General features: G+C 37.9%; 1 protein-coding gene across 4 annotated transcripts in view; it reads right to left on the bottom strand.

Moving 5' to 3' along the window:
- DCLK1 (doublecortin like kinase 1) overlaps positions 1-25,745 on the bottom strand; it is a 235,429-nt gene that overhangs the window by 24,906 nt on the left and 184,778 nt on the right. For all 4 annotated transcript variants that reach the window (XM_036395978.2, XM_036395891.2, XM_036395815.2 and 1 more), the window contains 8 exons: positions 24,473-24,581; positions 19,608-19,665; positions 18,784-18,903; positions 13,580-13,726; positions 8,341-8,474; positions 7,561-7,638; positions 6,823-6,919; positions 4,960-5,040 (listed from right to left, as the gene is read on the bottom strand). In XM_036395978.2, coding sequence (XP_036251871.1) covers positions 4,960-5,040; positions 6,823-6,919; positions 7,561-7,638; positions 8,341-8,474; positions 13,580-13,726; positions 18,784-18,903; positions 19,608-19,665; positions 24,473-24,581 — 824 coding nt within the window. The remainder of the gene's footprint in view (positions 1-4,959; positions 5,041-6,822; positions 6,920-7,560; positions 7,639-8,340; positions 8,475-13,579; positions 13,727-18,783; positions 18,904-19,607; positions 19,666-24,472; positions 24,582-25,745) is intronic.

Below are 25,745 nucleotides of genomic sequence, written 5' to 3'. Positions count from 1 at the left end.
CCAGTTTAAGATGCAGCATAGGGATATATCAGAATTCCTCTACTGTTACTAAGTTTTTATTACTACTGTTAGTGCCATCTGATGTTTAGTAGTTCTCTTTTATTCAAAAATAGTTTATGAAGAAATCAATATATAATAAACTGGTTCCTAGAATTATTTCAGTCAACAAAAGGATAACTATTGAGGGTGAGAGATGACAGCTGTTTATCTAAATACAAAACAAGTTGCTCTGCAGTTTTAAAAGGCAAGAAGTGAAAAAAATACCCCATCAAATATCAAATTGATCAGAATCATCAGGATAAGTTGTAGAACTGGAAAACAGCGTAAACACTGCTGACAAGAATTTCATTGGGTTGCTGAAATGGGAGGGATGTCAAACTCTGAAGAGGTTAACTGTTTCTTTCCCCTGTTCTAAGTCTTTTCTTTTGGCAGTGGGCTCGGATCACAGAATTTCATCTCAGCCTTAGCATTAATCACAAGATTTTTTTTAAGGTGACCAGTTATTTTTGTTGCTCCAGCTGGGAACTTTAGAGTCATGAGCTTCAGAAGATGTTGACTGCTAATAGTCTAAAAGAAGAGCTCTCCTGTGCATACCTCAGGAGCTGAGCAGTCAAAAGAGTTTGAAAACTCTGGCTCAGAATTTGAGTTTTCACATGAACAATATAAATTGCTTGGAATGTTAACACATTTTTGTTTTTTGTTTTGGGGTATTTTGCTTTGGTTTTTGTTTGTTTGTTTGTTCGGGTTTTTTAATCAGCCTCTACAAAATACCTTTCATGGTCTATTTACAAAAATTAAAAATCAATAAAAAAGAGGCAGAAGGTCTTGGAGAAAATCTAGTAATTGATAAAAACTGTTTTCATATTTGCATTGTTCCCTGTGGCAGGAAGCATTGCCAGTCAAAGTAAATGTTATAAAGATGTAATGAAGCTCAGGATTCCCAGACTCCTACTGCCCTGGAGCGCTTAGATCCATTTCACAAGATGGTCACAAGAGCTTTACTTTCCAAGTCTAAAAATGTCAGATGAATAGATCATTATACAAGAAACAGCAGGAAATTAGAGTAAATAGAAGTGCTGGAAAAGCTTTTGGACACTGTTTCCTTTAAGGATTCTAAGGAAATTTTTTTTGTACAGTGTCCTAGGGTGTAACCAAAAGTAGTGCAGCTGCAAAATAAGGAGTGTCTTTTAAAATTAGTTTTCTTACAAATGTTTAGCTTAATGATACTTATCGCTTGGCTATTAATTTCTTTTGCACACAAATTTCCAAGGCAGACATATTGAGGGAAAAATATAAAAGCTCCAGGTTCTCTAATTCTTTTTAGGCTGGTGTGTGCCATCTTCCTCTTCCAGCAACAACACACATTTCATATTGATTATTTTAACAGAGAAGGATTTACAGAATGCAATCCATCCCTTTCAGCATCCCTTCCTAATACATCCCTTTCACTACTCAGGGATGTATTAGGAAACATTTACTACTACTTATACAAAGAAGAATGAGTTTGTCCTGTAACTTGTTTCAGGTTATCAATAACATCAAAGTTTAAAATGCCAAATCTCAAGCTTCCTGCCTCTTTTATAATTCTTTAACTTTGCAAAAAAAATTGAGCAGGTAAAGTAAAGATTTGGGGTCCCTGTAGGGGAAGTATAAACTAATGGATTTTTTTCCAGGTCTAAGCGTACTGCATAGGAGAGATGATGCCAAATAAACGAAATGGAGGGGGCAAAGAACTGCTGCTGAATTGCATTTAGAATTCAAGATCTCCATCTGTGGCAGTGGCATGTAGCCAACATCTTTTCAGGTTTTGTTTTTTTGAATTGAAAACAGCTGGGATATTATTCACATCGAAACTGCTTTACTGGTCTGACTCTGACCATAACAAGCTTTGCAGTTTCCAAGAGGAATCCAGATATTTTTATAGCACAAACTTAAACTGAAACGAGGGTTTGCTCCTACTGAAACTGTCAAAGCACATTCCAGGAATCTCAGCAATTTACCAAGTAATCACATAATAAGCAGCTATAAAGTAGAATGGTTATTTACAATCTACAAAATGGTTTTATACAGTGTAAGCAGTTACAACACTTCTATCAAAGGTTTGATCAAAGAGAGAAAATCTTTCTTAAAATTGTCAAAGAAAACACATGCCTGCTTTTCAAGCCAGCTGTTCTATCTAGTATTTTAGCTGCAGCTTTAACACTCTGAATAGGTTCAAAACTGAAATAAGGGAAGAGTTGTAGTGAGCCCTATCCCAGCTGAAACTAATAGAGAAAGTAAACTCCAGCATTTGACACCATGGAAAAGTATTAAAGTGGGTTACCTGTGAAAATGGAGTGTAGGTGAAAATTCCATGTGCCATTTCTTCTCAGAAAGACAGTATACACATAATTGCTCAGGTAATTACAACACATAGGTTGCAGAGCCTTTCGTAAACAGGGATGAGTGCATTAATTCTCTGTCCTGAAGCTGGGAAAATGAGGTCCAGGGAGGTTGTGTGACAGACTTGCAGCTGATCCAGCCAGTGATGGTAGAGGTATGTGTAGCTGGATCTGACACTGTACATTCTGCCTCTGTGCATCAACAGGCGGCCCCTGCTAGCTTATCTACTGATACTGCCCAGACACACTTCAGGGAAGTGCCCTTTCTCATGGAACCATTTAAACACCTGTTTCAACTCAGCCATGTTCTTATTTCTTCCGATGTGCACTAAGGTTGTAGTGCCATCTAGTTAATTTGATGCCCAGTATTAAGTGCTTCCATGTGTGATGCCTTGAAATGGGAGCAATGTTTGCAATGTGTTAAAGCACTTTCCTGAATCAGTCCCAGTGCTAGACTTTTTCCTCCCAGAAAAAATATATGGAGGACATAAGAAAATTAAAAAGCAATTTTGAGCTGCATGATGAACTATTTCTAGTGTAATGATGCAGACAAAACAGTGTTTTTTTTTCAGTTGTTAAAAGCAGTAGAAAAAAAGGAATTACAGAATTGTCATGGAATATTTGTTTCACTTACTTATATAGACAGAACTGCTACAGGTTTTGATTGCAGAGAATTATTACCAGCATAAAACTGCAAAAAACCAGAGCTAGACCAAAGATGAATTGATCACCGCATGTTGTTTCTAACAGTGCATCACAGGCACTCTTTAAGAAGTAGTATATTTAGTAGAAGCAAGTAGATCTGAACTTTCCCTGGTATATTGTCTAGTTCTTGCCAAACAAGTACCTAAGAACTTTGTGAGCCAAGAGCTCTACCCAGAACACTGTATTTAATAAGCACCAATGGGATCATCCTCCAAAAATGTATTAAATTCTCTTTTGAGACCATTTATACCAGTTCTCTACACCACCTTCTGGCAAAGGGTTCCGCATGTTAACTTATTGCACAGAAATTCAGGAATTTGCCAAGGTGCTTCAGTGACCAGAGCTCAGGTTTTTCTAGCAGAGCTCTGGAGTGTTCAAAGTCTTTAGACCCCAGTTCCTCTCCCCTGCTTTCCTCACTAGCAGGTACTATTGAGGGCAGGAAAGCAGATCCTCATGTCACTTGCACACCATCACCATTGTATTACTGCCAAAGAGCTGCACCTCTTCTTTTTTATACATCACACTAAAATGGCTTTTTAAAACACATCATGGTGTAACAATTAAAAAAAAAGTAAGTACCTGGGGGTAGCGTTAACATTTCAAATATATTTTTCAGAAAAAATGTTAGATTAGTGACAACTTCCTTAAGTGGTGTAAGCAAGTGACATTTCAGTAATCTCAGCAGCAGTGTGCAGGCTCACACTGCAGCTGACTTGGCCTCTCTGTGGCTTCTGATCAGTCACTTCCATCTCCTCCTCTTCAGCACTCCAGAAATCTCCACACATCCTCCTCCCATGGAGACAGAGAGACCCATAAGGCCTCTCAATCACCATAAGGCATTATAAACCATAAGGCATTATAAACTTGTGACAGAACACTACGTCCAAGGATAGCCCCTGGCACCAAGGAAAATAAATATTTCAGCTGCTTGAATGTCATCTTCAAAACGAAAAGATTTTCATCAGACATTGTCCTGGATCCTTGCACTCTTCATACACCACAGAAGGGCTCTGCATGTTAATAGTATTTACAATTTAAAAAGTAGTTTGGGTAATAAGGGAGCCCTCCAAGCTTATAGCATGTACTTGGAAAATACTTAAGTGATCACCACTACTCTATATGGAGGACTCTTTCATAAAAAAAAAAAAAAAAAAAATTAATATCTGAGGTGACTGTATATTTGAATTTTTAGAATAGATTTTTAGTGAGAAAGGGATTTTGGACACAGTAGTTCAGGGACCGAGGAGTATTCCAGGGAGGACTGCACACTCAAACTTGCAACAAACAAAATGAAGTATTATTTCCTCTTCCTGTATTTTTTTTCACTGTTCATCCCAACTTTCTTTTTTCAGCTGTCCCTTCTGAACTGGAATATAGATTATCCCAATTTTTTATTTTTATCATCCAAATATTTTACAACATGTTAAATAGTCTGGAATAATTAACAAATCTTAAATACTATCAGAAGCTAAATATGATTCAAAATGTTTCCCTGTTCCATTCTGGATCAAGTAGGTTTAACAGCATGGGCTATATTTCAGTAACTCTCAATCATGACTGTGAGATTTTTGAGCCCACCTCATCAATGTGTCACTGAACCTGCAAGCTGAGAGTTAGAGATATACATTTATCAAATTGGATTGAGATTTGTTGAAAGTCCATTTCAGAGAAAATGTAGCTGAGCACACACAAAATAATGATAACTCCAAGGTACAAAATACACTAAATCAGCCTGTAACCCAGCTGATTTCCAGTTAAATCTGTGGCATCTTTAGAATGTGCTGGCTTCCAAAAGGGCATATCAAGAGCTTGACAGAAAAGAACTCAAAGGTGCCAAATTGCAAAAAGCATCTACAAGTCTGAAAATACTTACATTAACCCATGGATGCTCAAGAACTTGCAAGGCTGAGAATCGCAGATCTACATCTACTTGAAGCATCATTGTGATAAGTTCCTGAGAAATAGAATACAGGGTTGAAATTAAAGAACACTTTCAAAGAACAGATCAATAGTTCATATACTTAAGAAGTCTTTAACTGATTTTGTAAGAGTGCTCAAAGAGAGAGTGAACTACTGACCGAAGAAATATACTAAGATTATTCAAAAAATAGGAAAACTATGAACTGATGAACTCTCAGCTGAACTTCTAAATCCATATCTGACAGTATCTTGAAAAGCTAGAAGACAGTTCTGAGTTACGGTTCTAAAGCCACTGTTTAAGAGAAAAGCACTTAATACATAATGTGCAAAACAGATGGTCTCATGAAATTAGGTTAGCTTTCCATTAAGAAAAAGGCAATTCCTCTGTAAGGAAAAAAAGTGCCAGCAAATACAGTTTTACTTTAAACTCTTGTTTAAATAACATAGAAGATATTAAAAAAAACCCCTGATACTTAAAATCATTATTTTTCACTCTCTGATTTTCTCTGCAATTACCTAGATTATTTTATTCACAGAGTGGAGTGCATGGAAACAGTATGGCAATATGACAGCAAATAAAGGTGCCTTGCCAAAGACCAAAGCTAGTCATCCTTAATTACAGGAATAACTTAAATGGATAGGCTAAGGCTTCAAACCAGAATTTTTAGACAGAACTATTTGACAGAAGGAGTTTCACAGGAAAACCCACTGGCAAAGGACTTGCAAGGTTCCCATTAATGATGTTATGAAATAATGCCTGCTACAACACAGTGATTTAGTTTAGAGGACTTCCAACTCTATGACTGTATCTCATTCTTTAACTTCATTAGTTAGAAGACTCCACATACCTATAAAAGCAGGATGTAACTCTCCAAAGAATGGAGATTCAGAGCTATTCTCATACCTGCATCCACCTCCAAATTTACCTTTTTTTTTTTCTCTTGTGATTAATCAAACCCTGTCACACTGAAGGAAACAGCAAGACAGTTTTTCATAGATTGCCTTACAGACCAGAGAAGTAAACTGACTGAAAGTAAGCGCTTATCTATCTATGGAATGACCATATGATTTTTTTTTTACATTCACATATGTATTTTGTCTCTGTCCACATATATTTATATATATGACTAGAGTGAATGCCAGATCCTTAGAAAATCTTCGAGTTAAACTATTGCTCTAGTGAATTAGTGAGAGTTAAAAAAACTGATCTGCTTTGCAAGTATAATGAACTCTGTCAAGGTCTGTATCTGTAAATAATTAAATCTGCCTCAGCACACCAAAGACTGCAGGTCAAGAGCTGTGACCAGAACAAGTCTGTATTTCATACCACTCTGCAACAATAAGGCAACGGGAGGCCTGGTTCTTTGACAGGAAGAAAGAACAGACATATCATCTAATGGGGTCAATAAGGGAAATCAGCCTCTCCATAATATTATTAGATAACATTCAAAGGCTCCAGGTTGGTACCTGGTGCCCCTCGTAAGTACATAAAAAGCACAGTCTAAGAGAGCTTTTGAGCTAGGAAGTGAATTACTTTAATTTTTTCTTAATCAATAAGGGCTGCTGGTGTCTGTGTTATGTGAGAAATCATATAGAGATACGATGTCCATTTCAGAATGGGGCCCATTTCAAAACCTTTTGGAGTCTAAGAGACAGCAACCAAATGAAACATAATTGGTGACCCAGAGGAATTTATAGGTGTAGCAGGAGATGTATGAGACATGTCAAATACAACACTGTGAAAGGACAACATGTACTACGCACTCCCGCTGGAAATAATACTGTAGAAGAAAATAGCATCAACTATAAAATTCACCTTTGCAGAGTCAGAAACATTGTCCCAATATGGAGATGGAAAATCCATCTGTCCCATCAAAATTTGATCAAAAAGCACTTCTTGGTCATCTCCACTTCTGTAAAGTAAAAACCAAAGAAAACCAACAACAAAACCCAAAAAGAAATTATTTTCAGATGTGGTTTCAATAGACTTCTAAAAATTGCTTTTAATTGCTCATGCCTTAGTATGCTTTTGGAAGATGTTGATTGCCCCAAACATGCAGCCATGGGTATTAATGGTGAGATCATAAAACACAGTGCATTTGGTACACTCTTTCTTTCTGCTTGTCTTTAGGATTGCCCACAACTTTGCAGTTGCTTTGAGAGGATAAAATATATGACATGTCCTTATTAACTGGCTTACATTTTAATTACCTTTTACCAACCACAAAATATGCTGCATTTTGTCCATGAAAGAAGATGGTTATTTCATAGTCTATTTAAAACTTCAGGCAAAGGCACGCAGTACCTGTAATGAAGGCTCTTGTTTTGCAATGCAATGAAGTTTAAACTACAATAAACATACACGAGACAGAGATTTTACCATAAAATCACAGACATTTATGGGGCCTGTGTAGAACACTATGCAGAGCACAGAAAAAAAACATCAAACCCTATGAGCAGAGAACTTCTACCAGTGGGAATCTCTGTGCTTAATGTGAAAGGAGCACAGGGACCAATTCACATAACAAGGATGGTTGAATAGGTCAGTCCATACCCACGGAATGGAGGAAAACCACAGAGCAGGATGTAAGTAATCACACCCGCTGCCCAGATGTCCACCTTCAAGCCATATCTAGAAGTGTGAGAGACATGGTTAGAGACATCAGATTCTTACGGACTACAGAGGAAATATGTTCAGAATCATTAATAATTTCTCATAAATTCTCATCTGAACTTTGTTTACCTACCAATCCTCATTCTGCTATCAAATACTTTTTGCATTTACATCTATCTTAAAATTATATTAGATCAGAATGTGTGAATGCACAGAAGACATTGGGCTGTATTCTTCAGTTAGTTAACTAATTCAAGTTGAGTTTACTTGATTTAGTGATGCCTGTCAACATGAAGTCTGCAAAGGTGACGCAGACTGCTCAAGCCAGCAGGCATTTGCTCTGTGGAACATATCAGAGGAGGATATTGTGAAATAACAAAATAGAATTAAGTGAATGATAGTTAGCAGTCTCTAGAGAATAGAATTCCACCGTATCTGCAAATGGCTAGTTAATGACTCAGTGTTAAGCTAAAAAGTTTGAGGCTAACAACTGGCAGAGGTTGACCAATATAACTCAAAAACAGCCTGCTCTGAACTGGTTTGGGTAAGATCACCTCCAGAGGTCCCTTCCACATGAATTGTTCTATGAGCGATGATTCTGCATCATAGCCAACCAAAGGCAGCATAAAAATCTTAATTGCAAGAACTCCAGTCTGGCACAATGATAAGAATGTGTCCTTCTGAGTACACATCAATGGATCACCACTACAAGGGATTTACCCAGTTTCAGCGATGATTTCTGGAGCTACATATGTTGGGGTCCCACAGACAGTATATAGAGGTCCATCCACAATTGTTGCTAGGCCAAAGTCTCCCAGCTTCAGGGACTTGCTTCCATCTTGGTGTTCATAAACCTAAATCAGGAGAAAAATTGAAAGTTTTACCACAAAACCATCAAGGCAACTACTATAATCACTTGCTAACTGCCTGAAGTGTTCCTCCTTATTTACAGATTTTTTTCCTCCTCCTTACCTTTAACATATTTCTCTTCATGCTTTGAAAATTCACAGACAATTTGGACAACTTCCCTTGAATACAGTCAGGATGTTTGGGAAAGACTTATCTTGCTAACTGTCCAACAAAAGATGTACCACTTGCTAGGTGCTAAAGCCCAGAAGCAAATGCGTGACCTTCCAGCAGTGGCTTTCCTACATCAGCTCCCTACTGAATTCACAGCGTAGGCAGGTTGAGTTTATTCATTTTACTTGCAGAGAGATTAAAGGTTTGCACAGGAACTTCAGCTACTTAGGTAATAGAAAAGTGACTGTACTGACAGCAGTTCCAGGCTCTTCTCTGTGTGCTGAAGCCACAAGACACAAATCTGGCTGCAGTATTTCACCTAGAAGTGCTCTCCTCTCCTTGGATGACTCTTACACACCAATGAGTTTCTTACTGGCACGGTAGCATCAGCATCAAGGGGACACAAGCAGTTAGGGCTGCTAACGGGGATATGTGAAAATCCTGTCTTAAATCCTGGTCTTCACAGAGGCAGCGTGATCTTTCATGGGGTTTTATGGGTGCAAAGAGAGATTAAGATGTAGTCACATAAAAAAAAACCTAGAAACATGAGTAAAACAACTATAATTTTAAAAGATGGCTCAGAGCAAAAGAAGAGCCCCAAATCTGCAAACACTGGAAACTGAGGTGTTTTTATGATGCTGTATTGTATCCCCCACCATCTGCTTATGCCAGATAATAAGTCCTGTGCCTTTAAATTAGATCCAGTAAAAAAATGTTTAAAATAAAAAATATAAAAATGTATCTGAATTAAACACTAGTCTATCTTTAATCAATGTGCTGGTTTGAGTCCTTGCTTGCCATTTTGGAATGTTTTCTACAATAGCACCTTAAAAAATGGAAAGAGTCTACAGGAGACCTTCTTATAATGTATATGCATCACTTTCTTATTTTGCAAGCCAAATCAAAGCTCTATGCAGTCTGGATCACCACTAGTGATATCATGTAAACAATCTGCACCAAAACTGTGCAAAAATAGTAGGCATCATACTTCCTAATCAAAACCAAAAGAATCCTTAAAAAAAAAAAAATATATATATATATATATATCTTGACCAGCTACTCCTACATCCAAAATCACATTTACCTATGGTTTTAAGAAGAAAATCCTAGCGCTTTTTCTTATAAAAATACAATAAATTCTACATGGGACCCTTGAATAGGTTTCTTGGATCAAAAGCAAATTCTTGAAGTCTCTCACCACAGTTTCCTACAGATCTGTTACAGCTCATACTAATTAGTTGAATTATACAGCCCCCATCCCCTAGTTTCTTATTTGTTAATGTTAGTCACGTCTAGAGAGAAAACCCCTGAACCCCTCTCTGTCCTGAGTCCCTGCTTACCAGGTGATACAGCCACAAGCAGACATTCAGAGTACACAAAATTCTTCTCCTCTCCTTATGTTATTTTAAAGAATTCAACTGGATCTTTAAGAGGACCAGCAATTTATAATGGATTCACATTTCTCTTCTACTAAGCCAGAAAAAAGTTATGTTTATAGAAAAGCACTGGGAAAAAAAAAGGCAATTATGGTTTTATTCAAAACACAGATTGTTAAATACATCTGGTTCCTGAAACTAAAGAAAGTGCTCTCTGAAATGGCAGTAATAAATCTAATTTCAACAACAGTTTTAATTAAAGTCTAGAGACTAGGGCTTTAAATATTCACTTGCTGAAATATGGAAAGTGTGCACTTAGACATGAAGAGCTGAATCTGGCCTAATTAGTATTTCATATTCTGTTTCATGCAGTTATCTTTCTACACAGCCTTCTCCGAGCTGTGCTAACCTAGCAAACATTTGTAAATTCCTTCCTTCAATAGACCACACCTTGTGGGACTCATCCATACTAGAAATTAATTACAGAAGAGGTTTGTTTGGCAATATTTACCAATGCAGAAGGTTTGGTACAGTACATTTTCTATTATTCTGCTTCATCTGTTTCGAGGAATTACTTTTCTTGGAAAATTACTTCAGTTGACTTGTAAAAATGAAGAAAGTAACTTTTCCTCACCCTCTTATAACTTCATATAAAAAAGAACCCAATGTGAAGCTGTGGTATGTTACTTGCCAGTCAAGGAATGGGAAAAATAATTTAATGCTCATGCTATACTGAATAAATACTATATATGTTCCTGCATTTAAATACTGAAGGGCAATTAAAGAAATGGGGATTAGTGCAAATTACCCGCTTCGTAGAGCTATCACTGTTTTAACTAAGCTATAAAACTGTGTAATTGTACTACACTAATTGAATGCAGCCACACATAATTGTATGCCACCATATGTATCCTATTAGTATAAAGACTGTCAGTATTTTCTAAGCTGCTCTTGTGATCAGTGCAGATGGCAACAGTCAGAGAAGTTGTTCTCTAGGGTTTATTATATGGCTATAAAGACATCCCATGACTTGACAAAATAAACGTTCTAAATAGCAACAATTATGAAAAATGTTCCAATTAAAACATGGAAGACTCCCTAGAGAATAAAAAAACAAACAAAAATGCTAAAACATCACAGGTATTCAGCACACCCTAAACTCTTGGACAGTTGACTCTTAGATGGACTTTATATGCCCTGAGGATAATATGGAATATTTAAGCAGTTAAAAAATAATGGGTGCTGTACACAGGACAGGTTCACACACACAAAGATTTATTAGCAGGACCTAGAGCTGGTCTCACACATCAGCTCTAAGCCTGAAAGTTACTTTTGGGAAGAAGGAAAAATTAAAAGAGATAAAGGAGGAGGTGAAAGTAAAGGTTCTACTAGGGGCCGGGAAGAGATGAAATAAAGCAGCTCCAGGTAAACATCCTCTTCTGGTCTCCTTCTCCAGAGCAGCATGTTCCCCTTCACTTCCCCTTCGTCTCCTTTAGCAACTCTACAGCCTTGCTCATCCTCCCTGTTGTCTTTTTTCCTGCTAATGAGGTTGTTTAGCCTCAGGACATGCTCCTCTAAACTGTAAAGTTACAATCCATGAGTACGAAAAGGGTGGGGGAGAAGGGTTGATTCTCAAACTAGTGGCCAGGAGAGCCAGCAATAACACAACCAGGGTTTGCATGTGCAGCACTGTGACAGTATCAGAGGGAAAGCCACAGCACAAGAACAACAAGGGAAAAATTCCTCCATGACCACTTAGGTGAAGGGTTAAAGAGCTGCAAGGAAAAGGGCAGGCTACAAAAGGCAAGTAGAAGGTATTTGGCAAAAGAAATGCTGAGACCCATGTGGCATTTTTCAAGTGTTTTGTATATGCCATGAAAATAACGCTAGTTGCAATTTTGTGACCCAAGGAGCCACACATCCCATTTGACAGCTAAGATAAAAGCAGAAAGGTTCAGACACACTGAGGCCACAGGCAGCCAATGTCAGAACCAGGATCAGAGCTCAGGTAAGGCTGGTTCCAAAGCCCTCTTCTAAAGCAGCACTTGTTTCTTTCAAGGACCTCATAAAACTTAGAGAATCAATGCAATTTGTGAATCAAATGCTGGCTTTTGAGGATTAGGATGCTGCAAGAGGTTAAATGATGCATCCTTACAGCTCAGTCTCAAAATCAATGCACAGTTCTGGAAAAGTCTCTCAGAAATAATTCAGCTACAATGGGAACAATGTGATCATTAGTGGGTAATTACCAGAAAAGCTGAGCAGGTAAATCTAATCCCTGCCCTGCTGCCCTCACCTCCTACCCATACCTCCTGACCACCTCTTTTCCCCCAGAATTTTAACTCTGACAACAACAGAGTTTAGGCATTTACAGACAAGTCAAGACAGCAGCCGATCAAGGCTTGTCCCAGACCAAGACCCTCCTGCACACTCCAGGAGCAGCATTAATGGATCCTGGCTACAACATCTGCATACAGCCACCTATCAACACCAACACCAGAAAATAAAATGGAGCAAAAGGGCCAAGAAAGGTGTATCAGTCATTAATGTCTAGTGAAACTTCCACCCAGTGTGTTTTCAGCCGTTTCTGGAAAATGAGGGCAGGTCACTTCCTCACCCAGAACCTGCCACTAAAGGAACTTCAGATGTAAAAATCCCACTGACTGGAAGTTTAGCAATATCTGCTGAAGCCAGCTTTCCCATAAAAACTCTTCATTGTCAAGCAGGACTAAATGCATTAAGTCATGGCTGAGAGTACACAGCTGAGAGAACTGATACTCTATGATTCTACTAACATTGTTTTACAGTTGCAGAATATATGGAGAATTGGGACATCCTGATATTGGAACATGTCAGCAAATTTGTGAAGACTCAGAACACTGAAATAATCAGGAGAAGCTAATTTCTCAGGAGAAATAAAATTATGAGGGGGATGCAACTGTTGCATTCAAGTGTGCAAAATTCTCAGAAGAATAGTTGTCAGGGTATGTTTTTCATTGTCTTCAGTGGATAAGGCTCATATAGATTTAGTCAGAAAAACAAAGATTTAGATTGTCTGTTTGTGAAAGTGGCTTAATAAAAAGTGCTGTAGGATTATTTGGAGATGTAGTAGGGGAAGGACAATGAAGTCTCTTCCTGGTTCTGCTCTGATGTGTGACATGATTAGGACACAGCATTTACATGCACCACGCTTGTAAAACTAAAGGGTTGCTAATTATTTAGGCAGTGACAGAAGTACAGAATAGTCTGCTGAGGACAGAACACATATTTATAAGAAGCTTGAAATCTTCCTGCAGTTTACTACAAGTTTACTTCTAGTGATCCCAGGAATTACTCAGCTGTTGTGTTCCATGGAACAATCTAGACATACCACCTAATGTTACTGTACCTCCTGGGACAGCTGTTATTCTTAGGAGAGCTTTACAATGCAAAGGTTAAAATTAAAAGATCAGTGACTTAAAAGACTGAAATAAACTTGGCAGGCATGTGGAAGGAGGAAGTGCAGATCTTTCCTCACACACTCCAAAGTTATCAGCAATACTGAAAGATGAATCTCCACTTACCAGTAGATTCTCCGGCTTGATATCCCTGTGGACAATGTTCAGGCTGTGAAGGTATTTGATGGCACTGGCCAGATTGTAAAGCATCCCACTGGCATCCCGCTCTGTGTATTTGTTGGTGGAAGTAATAGCATCAAAAAGATCTCCTCCCTGGAGCAAAATTACCATGGGATATGAGCAACATTGCTTGTGAAATGACTGAAAAATTTAGGGAAGATCAAGGAACATTTTTACAGAAGGAGGAGGAGGAGGGGAAGGGAGTAGCACAGTTTCCTTGCAGCTATAAACTATGGGTACTGTGATAACAACTCCCATAATGGCAGGTAAACAGACCAATAACTCAAAACCATTGGTCATGGCTGAATTGGTCAGACAAGAAACTGGAGTTTCTACTGCAAACCATTCATACTTGCTGCTGCTTTTGTAACATGTCCAGCACTTCCCAATCTGAATGTTCAGAGCCTGCTACAAATGTCTAGCAAGAGTACATATTTGTCTATCACAATGCCATCTACCAAGCCTTGGCACTCTTTATAATAGTCACAAACAGATTGACATCAAAATTTGCCCTATGCCTAACTGAACCCCAGAAAGACGAAGGAACTCTCAGTAAAACTCAGAACTCAAAGTTATCTATTCTCACTGCCATCATATTTTAAAAGTCTGTTTCCATCTCATAAAGCTTTGCAAACATGGATTTTAGAAACCACTTTCTCTACACAAGACATGAATTTTTTGGTAGTGTGATGCCTCTTGCAGTTAATACTGAAGAACTTTACAGCATGTATGTCAGGCAATCATACTAGTAGACACAAGTGGCTGCTTGTGCCATTCTCAGCTCATCATGCTAATTCAGCTAAAAGCTGCTGTCAGTGAAAGAAAAGAAAGAAAACAAGAGAGAATGAAGGAAAGAAGAAAACAAGGAAAAACTAAGTGGAAGTCCTCAAAGTTGAAATGATCTTCACCAGTGTCTGAGGCAGCCATGACTGTATTTCCAGAGGTGAGCTGGCAAGTGGGGAGAGGGAACGGGGAAGTGCTTGGATGAAGATGGAAGAGTAATTTTAAAGATGAGATTCAGAAGGGAGTTTGACAGATTGGAGGAAAAAACAGTGATCTTTTGGGAGATTCTACTCAGAGGTATTGAGCCTTTGGCCAAAGTCAAAGGAGCATCACAAAGAAAACACAATCTAACAAGAGAAAAAAAAACAGAAAAAAAAAAGATAAGTGCAAAAGCAATGCAAAAATTTCCTGCTGCTGTCAAAACATTAAGGAAAAAAATCACAGAGGACTGTATTTAAAAGAAAAAGTGGGCATTTTCTGAAGGCAACAGAGGAGTCCCAGCTTTGCCAGCTTTCATAGTTTTATCAACAGCTTCAAGATATTTTCTGGTTTTTTTTAAGGCTCAACTCCAGTGTAAATACATTTTCCACTTTCCAGAGAAAGGAGGAGGGAGGGGAAAGAAAAAAAAAAATTCCAGGAATCATGGTTACAGAGAAAAGAGTAGGAAAAGGGAACCACCAAAGACTCAAACCTGGTAAAACATACTTTACTTGTTATAAAAAACAAACAATCTATTTAAATTTTTGCATTGTTGAGGTGCAGCTGAAGTATGCCAGGGCAGATTTATTCCCATTGTAGATACAAAATCCCAGCTCTTTGGAAATTGCTTACAGCCAAAAATTGTTAAATCTGGACCACATCAAATTTCTTGCCCTGGCTGGTGACTGTTCAAGACACATCAAGATACATAGCGTCAAGGAAAAGGAAGAACAAAAGGCCAAGCTAAACCAGATAGAGGATTAGAGAGAAAGAGGCCAAATATTTGGCAAAAGTACAATACCATGTACTTCATGGCATTATCTGATCCCTAAGTATTAGATATCAGCATGTGGCAAAGTATGTGAGATAAATAATCTATCTTCCCTAAGCTCCTTCCTGTGAAACCCCTGTACCAGCTGCTTTTTAACATGAGGCAGTGGATTAGACAGATCTTTGGTCTTATCTAATATGTTCCAGATGCTCAGAAGAAGTGTCAATAACATCGGCAAAGCATCTGCCTCCAAACAAAGAAAATAGTCTGAGCTATGAGGAGCAAGAATGAAAGAAGCTGAGCCTTAAAAAGAAGGAAAAATTTTGGCTTGAAGTCAGAAGAAAAGGAACAAACGTTCATGCACAAGAGAAACTTAAACTCAGAAAAATATAGAGGCTGCAGAGCAATTTAACAGTCAAGCCAATTTGAAGCAGAATAATTTTCTCCATTTAAGCATCTACTGTAGTCAGTAAAGTTTCTTACCAGGTATCCTGCTAAGAAAAGAGAGCATATATTTAGTCTGTGGGATTCTCTGCGGTTAGAGGAGAGGTGATATCCTGGAAAGAGTTAACAGAGCTGACAGCTATATCAGGCAGAATTGCTTTCAGACTTTCCTCTCCCCAAAGAGCACTTTAACCTGCAAGGTTCTGCTAAGCCGATTCACACAGCAGGTCACTATCATTTATTCAGGCACCAGGGGTGAGTTCAGGATGACATTTCAGTCTTAAATCCCCTGTTCTGGAGTGAAACAGGACCAGCAACATCTGAATGCAGTTTTTATCATCTGTGCACATGAGGAAGTGTATTTGGAACTACAGTAACCAATTATTTATTTATTACCTTGTTATGTAAATGATATGATCTCTCTTTTTCTTCTGCAAAAGTGAAATCATATCCTGGAGCAGTAAAGGAAACTCAGCAATAAATCTTGCTTCTTAAATTGGCCAAACCCCTGTTAGGTTTGAATAATAATTTTGTTTCGCTGTGTAAAAAGGCAATGTGCCAGAAGCCAGGTCTTTGCTTCCTTTTACAAGCACCACTTGCAATGTGTTTATATTTGTATTTATGAAGTGCTTTTTCTTACACTTTACAAAGCAATGAATGGCCTATCTGCCATGAGGTGAAGGCGGGATTTGCAGCAGTCACTTATGTCAAACATGTTACTGCCAATTAATGCAGGGTGGTATTAACTGAAACCGGGCTCTGCACTATCAAGCCTTTCCTCCTTGCCTCTCTTTCCTGTCTGTGAGTTTGATTTAACGTCAGGTCTTCAAAAGTCAGTCAATAACAGATGGTTAATCAATTCTAACAGTGCACACTATGAAATGGTAACAGTTAGCAATTGGTGAATTAACAATTAATGTCTCTCCAGAAATGCCTTCTCTAGTACCCAGAGAGTGCAACAAGGCTTTTCTTCCAACTATATATTAAGGAATAGATGTTTGCATCAGAGAAACAAAGTTGATTTCCCTGAATAAGGTTATTTCCTCTACATTTCTTCTATTATTCTACATAAAAGTAAAGACTATTAGTGCTCTCTAGGATATGAGAAGTACAGAGATTCTTATAGTGCCCTTCCATAATACAGCTAAAAGAATATGTGCAGCAATCTTAAAGGGTAAAGAAGAAAGAGCACAAAAAACCACATTTCTCCAGAAAGTGAACACAATGCATGTTTTTTTAATATAGATTTTTAAGGCTTATTTTCTAAATTATTTTCTAGGAGTTTTTGGTCCCCTCCTCTCTCATTTAGCTGAGAAGGACTTCAATTAAAAATCCATTGGACACTAGAGTTTACACATTTTTCAGTCATGAATAGCACAGCAGGTTTCACCCATAAAACCAGCTCTGTGCTTACATCTTGGCAGGTTAGACAAGGCACAGCTTTTAGTTCTTAGCACACCTCATGGGGCCAAGATGAAGGATTTGTCAATGCAGGCTAAAAGCTGTGGCTACATGTGATTACAGTGCCGTGCAAGGGGATTGAGGTACCTTTGAACAAGCTCTCGCAGACACTGAGGAAAACCGACAGTAGCATGGATCTCATAGTGAGCTCACTTAGAATAGAATAGAATAAAATAGAGCAGTAATTATGATTAAAATAGTGCTAGATGGCTAATGGTATCTGATCTCAAGCTGTGCTATTTCACATTGCATGCCTAACAGTGAGAGAGGGCTGAGATTGTAAAGGGAGTGGGGAAATTATTCTGGGACTGGTAACACAAAAGGATTCATGGCATGGAAGATTGCCAGTATTTTTTTTTTTGTCTTGGGATTTAACTTTTTCATCAGAGAAAATATGTCAGCTCCTTAGTACCAGCATCTCCTAATGTGCTTCCTCAGAGCTTGGAGGTGGTGGACAGTGGGGTTAGGGGGGCCATAAGCTCCACAGCACTACTCAATCCAAATAGGGCATCTGTCAGGCACAGACCTACGAGGACAAGACTGACTTTCCCAGACTGCCACGAGGACAGGGAAAATCTGTGGGCATCCACCCATGAGGCACACAGAGCCTTCCAGCTCTGGACTGGGAACATGGCTTGTGTCACTGGTTCTGCCACAGAGCATGGGGGATAATGGAACAAACCAAAAAACCTTGTCATTCTACTTGCTCTTGTATTCCAGACCAGAGACTGAAAGGGTATTTAAGAAACACTTGGACCTGGGATTGCCCTATTTAATATCTCAATGAGGTGTAATAGGGACATTAGGAGCACCTTCTAACCTCCACCTACACCAGAGCAAAGATCAACAATCCTGTTTGCCAAAAAGTGCTTTCTCTAAGTCACTGTGAAGAAATAGCATCCAAAATATAAACCACTGCATTCACAAATTTATTTTTAGACTAGAACCATGTTTTTAACAGCAGGCTTTTTTTTTTCACTTTCCCCTTCCTTCCGCTTAAATTTAGATTGCTATTGGGGAGGCAAGTTTGACACTGTGTTAATATAAATCAATGGAGAAAAAACATATTTAATATTGTTTAGATTTAATGTAAATTAATAAAAACTAATGAAACCCTTTCACCTTTTTGTATTTTGAAGGCTGGTATTTATGGCTATTTGGACTAGGTGTATTTTCAATTCACCTCAAGGCAGATTATAAATTTTTAACGAGTTTTCTCTTGAGGAAGCAAACAAAACTGGTGGTATACAGTCAACAGAGCATTTCCAAGTGTGGCTTACGGGAAGTAAGACAAATATTTGAAATATTTGAAAGCTGATTAAAAAAAAATCTGACAGTGGGTTATACATCTTTCAGTAGGATGCAAGACCACTTTCAGAGATCTCTTCCACTCTACATTATTCTGTGATCCCATGTTTTTTAGTAAGCCTAAGTAGGAATGGAATTTTTCAATATGGTTGATTTGATAAGCAGCTTGACTCCAAACACTCACCTTTACAAGTTCCATGACAAGGTACAACTCAGTAGGCATGTCCATCTCCTCGATCAGAAGTACAATATTGGGATGCTTGACTCGTCTTAAAATAGATACCTCATTCTGGATCATGTGTTCCTGACACACAAAAAATTTTCAATGAATATGGGTTAGTGGGGAAAAAAATTCACAGTGGAAAAAGCAGAGAGAATTGAGAGCTGCACAGATTCTCTGGGGTTTTTGAAAAAGCTAATAGATGTTGCCTCCAGCAACAGGGAAGGAACACGTTTGGAAACATGAGTGTGGTAACTGAAAGAAGAGAGAGCGGAACACAGAAAAAGAAATGGAAGAAAAGATGTGCTTCTGGTGCCGAGAAAAATGAAAGCTTTTTAAATTTTCTCTGATGCAGAATCTTCAGATTTAACAACATGATTGCCTCTTCTCACAGAACCTTTTGTTACTGATTTTAAAAGCTAACAGTAACTTGGTATAAAATTGACATCAATTTAATTAACCTATGCCTTACAGACAGTGACCAGTTTTGTTATAATTATTTGTGTTATTTTCTGCTTTCTATAACACCTGGAATTAGGAAAATTAGAAGACATAGTTACATGGATAAAAGAAAACACTGGATATTCATCACACAGGTCTAGAACAGCACATGACTGCCTTTTCTCCTGAAACTCCAAGAGTCTCCAGCGGGTAGGCAAAGACTTCAACCAAAGAGATTTTAATACTTGTCAGGAAGGACACAAATGCCAACAGCTTCTCAAAATGACCTCTCACAAAAAATTTCTTGGAAAAAAAATCTTTTGGTCTCATATTTTTTTTGTACTTACTTTTCCTCTACATTTACTTTTCTTGATTATTTTCAGAGCATATTCTCTACCAGTTGATCTGAGGAAAGAGAAAAAAATTGTATGTTTAATCACATTGAATATTTTTCTCAGTTGAGTTTATATTTGTTATATCAATATAATAAGTGTAATGAAGAGTTCTAGTAGAATATTCTTTTTTTTTAAAGAAACAAAGCTTAGATTTGACTAGTGTTAGGAAATTCAGCCAAAGTTATTAAATATGCATACCTGAGAAAAAGACATAACTTTTTTGCTTTAAGATGAGAGCATTTCAGTGTTTTCAAAATAAAAAAAATGCTTGACTTTTTCTTCCATTTTTAGTGAAAATTGTTATTACTTTGTCATTTTTATGTAAAAATACCATGCGGTGTTCACAGGTTCAAATATTTTCAAAACAAACAACTTTTGTTTTCTATCCTACAAAAAATATAGCCCACAGAAAATACTTACTTATTTTTTACTTAAAATGGAAAGCAATTTCTTTGCATATCTGCAGTCACACCTGTTATGATAAAAGGTCAGTCCTTGGAATAATTTTTATGTATTCAGTAATTATAGGATATTTAGCAGAGTGAAATATGTTGGCTTTTAGGCAGAATGTGGAAGGTTCTGGAGACAGTAAGAGAAATTAGTTCAGGATGAAAACACATTTCCTTTTAACTACTGTGTTGTTTTGAATTGTTATAGTATTTATCACTACTACATGTATGTAGTTATCTATTATCTAGAATACTAACAGAGACAAATTAGCTTGTGAACAAGTTAACAGTATCAACTTCCACTTCTTAATTAAGTTACAAAACCAAAAGACAGCCGTAAGAATGAAAACAAGAAGCTCTGCCTACAAGCCCCAGTTTCCCTATAAGATGAAATGGAAAAGGGATAATTTAAGAAAAAAATCTTACTGAAATATTTTCATTTTGTAATATGAACCTAAACAGGTTACAAATGTCTTTTACATTGCCTTTAGGTGTGTTTGGTTAAAAATTAAGAAAAAAAATAACCTTTCAATACAGGGTCATTTTTTTCATTCCTCATTTCACAAAAAACAGTAGTTAAACTGATACATTAAACTCATACAGAGTATCTTCAACAGAGACATTAATGTGTCTAAAAGTGTGCTCAGTCTGTCAAACAGGACATGCAAAGTGAGTAATACACTGCAGCACTGTATCTGGAAAGCAACTGGGCATTTTCATTCCCATATTAAAACATGGAGGACTCCTCTGGCAATGATGTACCACTAATTTTCAATTTCAGGAAAAATGGATAATTCAGTAAAAAGCAAAAATACCACCAAAATATTCATTCTGTTTATGTTCCCTGGCAAAGAGCTAAAACTGCCTCTATTAGGACATTAATTAAAAGAAGTCACACAAGATAAGAAAGTTTATGAATTGGGGGAAAAATTACAGCATATCTGTTTAAGATTTACACAAATAAAAACTTCTCCTATCTGTACTCCCCCACACAGGGGTTTAGTGCTACAGTCCCCCAAAATGGGCTGTACTTCATGTGGGGTGCCCCTCTCCAGTGCTGCAGTGGCTACAGTCCAAGCTCAGTGAGGGTACAGGAAGAGATTTGGACACTATTTTTGGGACTAGAAGGAGAAGGTTGAACAAGAAATATTAGAAATTAAGATATCTGGGGTTCAAACTGAGACAAAATATAGCCTCTTTCAATAGTAGTCTCTTTCAAGCTGCTTGGTTGCCCTAGGAATGCTTCCTTTCTGTCATGAGAAAGGAAATTGATGGTTTTTGTTGGCCATGGGAGACTCCACGTACTCCAAGACATTGGGAAATCTGAGCTAGTGAGGAAATGTCAGCATTTGAAAGTATCTGAAAGTTAAAAATGAACACATATAAAAACACCGCAGGACAAATTGTGCGTACGATGGAACAGATATGTAACAAGCAGATGACAACTCTGACTGGTCTTTGTTTTGGTAAAAAGACAATTAAAGCTAAGATAATGTAAATCCTTTCCCCTGAAAAGCTGCAGAACCGTGCCCTGTCAGCAGCACAGCAACTTACACACCACAAAAAATTTGCATGGCCATGTCAGAAAGTCACCATGAAACAGGCATCTCACCTCTCACCTAAACAATAAAAAGGGACCACAAAAAGAAGGCAACATGTTGTGGCTGGACAGGAGTCTGGACCCACTGCACTACCACAGAGTTGACTTCTAGCTCATAACAGGGCTGGGTGCCATGTTCCCTGGCTCTTTAAACTGTTGCAAACTTCACGGAGATGTAGACTGCACTGGAGACAAAAATCTATCTTTGTTGTATTTTTGCATGCATTAAATGTATTTAAGAGTGTGCCCCTGCGCCTTCACAGATGCTCAAAATGGGATTTAGAAGTCCACATGTGAAAATTTTGGAGATGGTTTTTGGTTTCTATTTAGACTGCTCATTGTCAGAGGAAAACTCCTGTGAATGTATTGAAGCGCTCACAGACTGATCTCACAGCAGTGGAGAAGGAGTATTCATGTGACCAGTGTAGCAAGACCCATTCCTACTTGTTTAACACCTTATGGTGCTATTCCTTTGAAGTGTAATGCACACAGGAATTATACTTCACAAGGAAATGGAAAAGTTCTCTGTCCCAAGTATCACCCCATTAATTCTGGCTCTGCAAATGATGGACATATCAGACTTTGAAGTGAGGTGGTTAGAGATGCTTAAAAAAAAGACTGAAAAGAATATTTTTGAAGGTGTTTCACAGGTACTGGTATAATTTACCCTCCGAATCTTTAATTTCTCCTTCCACACCTGTGATGGCAAGGATATACTGCTTTAGAAGTATAAACTAACAGAAACAATTCCACTTCAATTTTCAAAATCTCCCAAAGTGGTAGCTCTCTAATAGAAATGGGATCTATGGAACGGTATAGCTCAGAGACCACAAGACTATATATCTGGGAATACCTGGGTAAAAATGCTATTTGAGTACATTAGACACACCATGTTACTGGATACTGCTGGGACCTGCGGGATAGACAAGAGGACAGGAAACAGTTTTCATTCAAGTTCTCCAGGATATTGTAATCAGCATTATTTTTAGGTGTGATGGGACCTACATTTAATTTTGTTCATGTGTTTTCTCTCCGTTTGGGAAATAATTGTGACATGCACACTAGTACATTTGTACTGTCTCTGAGCAGCACAAATTGCATTTTCAGCTGAATGAGTTTATTAAAACCACAAGTTCTCATTCTTTTACCTTCTAATCTGCTTTTCCCAGTCACTATTCACGTTACCTTTAGCTGCCTTTTTCTCTTTTCTTAGAAAGAGAGTTTGGGTGAAAATGGGTATTTTCACCCATTTCTTTAATTAGTCATGCCCCTCCATAGGGTATTTCAGTGCTTCCTTTCTTTCATATTTTTTTGCTTTGCTTCCTTTAGGTTTCCATACAGTTTAGTGCTCAGAACCTGAGGTTTGATCTGAACAGCTACTGTCCTCTGGATGACCAGCTCCACCAAGAACTCACTCTGGAAGAATACTAAAGGCCTCACCAGAACTTTGGCCAAGTCCCACAAGCACACTGTCAGCTGATACAAAATCTACTCTCACCCTTTTCCCCAACAGCTGTCTTCATGATCTCCAAGTTGCACTCTTGGATGCAGAGGTAGACCCGTATTTTTCCAAGGGGACTAGTTTAAAACCAGCCAAGCTAATTTATCATTGTCTGTCAGGAGATTTAATCTCACTCTCCAGGGTTTACATCATATTTTTACAGGCTAAAGAGCTGTTTTTTGTTTGAGCCCAAAGGTGAAATTATAGTCCTCTCTAAGAGTCTTCTCTTCAGGATATGGTAATAGTGGATAGAAAACTTAACTGATGAAATTTCATTCTCAAACCTTGACATCTCTATTGCTCTCTCTTTTGGACACCTCCAGCTATGGCAGTTCTTTGTTTGTCTGCACTGCTACTAACATGAGCAATCCTACAGTTTTGCATATAGAAAAAAAGACAGAAATACCTTCTGCCTTTTATATCCCGTAGTCTCTTATTTTTAACAATACCACTAAAAGGCAACCACAGTTCTGCTTAGAGCATTCCTCCTTGGTTCCATATTTTTTATACTCTTAAGGTTGGGTAGAGCAGGTTCAAGCCTGAACAGATTTAGAAACAGACACATGAATATGTCAACCTGGACATTTTCAGCAACACTGACAACTGAGGTGACTTGTGACTTCTCCAATCTGGAGTAGATGTCTAAAATCAAAGACTGTTTTCACCTCTTAACAGTAAAGGTCACTGAAGAAGTTGGATTTTGGTGTCTGCAGTGAGGCTCATAAAGTTGGAACGAGCAAATATAATGGCACAAAGCAGGCAAGCAGGAGTTAGATGTCCATTAAATTAAAAATAAATAAGAAAGAGACTACACCTCAGTGTCAGATGGCAGAGTAGTTTGATCCAAAATTACCTCTTTGTGCTGACCATTACCACTGCACCCCAAACAGAGAACTTCCTGACATCTTTACAGAGTGCTGCTGTATGTGAAATGTTCCACTGGTCTAATGTAAAAGGAGAATTGCAAGAACATACTGCAAGAAAAGATGTTATTTCAGTTCAACAAGAGAGATTTAACAGAAGGAAATGGTAACATCACATGGAGTGTAGCAGAAAAAACCCATATAAACCCCACGAAGAATATAATTCATAGATTGCCCCTTAAACTCACTCATTTTTTAATTTGAGAGGACATTAGTTTTTCCATCTGGAATTGAAACATACTTATTACATTTCTGTATTCTACAAATAAAGATACGATCTGGAGAAAGCATGACATTAATATTTAAATTATTTTTTACAGTAATAAGCATATTATCCTCCTCACCTTTCTATACACTCCTTCACAATAGCAAAATTTCCGTCTCCTATAGTTCTTCCAACTTTATATCGCTCTGCTATTGACGCTGGAACCTGGAAACCTTCCTCCAACACTTCTGAAAGAATCATTAGTACATTTTTATTGTTAGTGAAGGAAACACAGATGTTGCACATAACATGCATTTTAAGTCCACGGTTTAGGAGCCTGGAAACCATTCAGTCAGTATCTCACTTACTGTACAGTGAAACCATGCTGCTGACATTGTACTCAACAGGTTTCATGCAGATACAATAATGAAAAATAAGACTTCTGGGGGCTCAAACATACCACCATTTGAGTGTTATATAGATGCCATTGCAATATGCCCCCAAGACATAACCAAAATTGTATTTTTTTAATTACGAAAAGGCCTCTGTGATCTGCACAAGCGCAGACCAGCCTCCAAAAAGGGCTGGAACTCCTTGACACAGCATGATTAAATATATGTACCAAAGAAGTCCAACACTCAAGCACTTATTTTATTACATCCTGTAAACTGAGACATCCATAAAACTCCTCATGTGCTAAGTGCTAGTCCTCCCCATCCCCCAATATCAAATATTTAGTTTTTAAACAAATGTTCTCAATAATACTACCTCGCATGCAACCTGGGTACCAGATGTTTAGGTAAAATTGCATTACACAGTGTCTAAGCATAGGAAAAGCTTGTAGTTTAATGTGTTTTAGTGCTCGTTCCTGTACTATTATTTTTAAATGTATTTGAAATAGTGTTATAAATAACTAACATGCCTCTAAAAGCTGACTGTAAACTGCAGCTGATACAAACTACTATATAAATATTGTAATGTAAAAAAAATAGCCTCTCAGAAATGTGATTTGTGTTTACACTCTTTAAGACAGTGCATTTAACAGTGCATTATTCTGTCCTTTGTTCCAGTTGAGTATTAAAAGTGAATGCTAGGAATGCTAGGACACAAGGAGGCTGGGGTTTGTCTGAATTCACAGACAGCATGAAGAGTTATTCTCCAACAGGAGCACAGATACACACACATGTACATAGATGTGTATGTGAGCCGGCAGTGCTCGAGCAGACCTTGTCCCTTAGCCAACTTGCTCAAAGCCTTAGCAGGGAGTAGGACTATCCATTTCTGAGTAAAGGCCCAGGACTGCAGTGTGTTCTTTAGTACCATGGAAGATGAGACAAAAATACTGAAATAAGCCAGTCAGCATTGTGTTGCTTGCAGAAATAAAAGCTCAAGTGTTCCACAATAAAAATATC

This window comes from Molothrus ater, chromosome 2, assembly GCF_012460135.2.
Source record: "Molothrus ater isolate BHLD 08-10-18 breed brown headed cowbird chromosome 2, BPBGC_Mater_1.1, whole genome shotgun sequence".
NCBI lineage: Eukaryota > Metazoa > Chordata > Aves > Passeriformes > Icteridae > Molothrus > Molothrus ater.
This window is presented reverse-complemented; position numbering and strand designations above follow the sequence as displayed.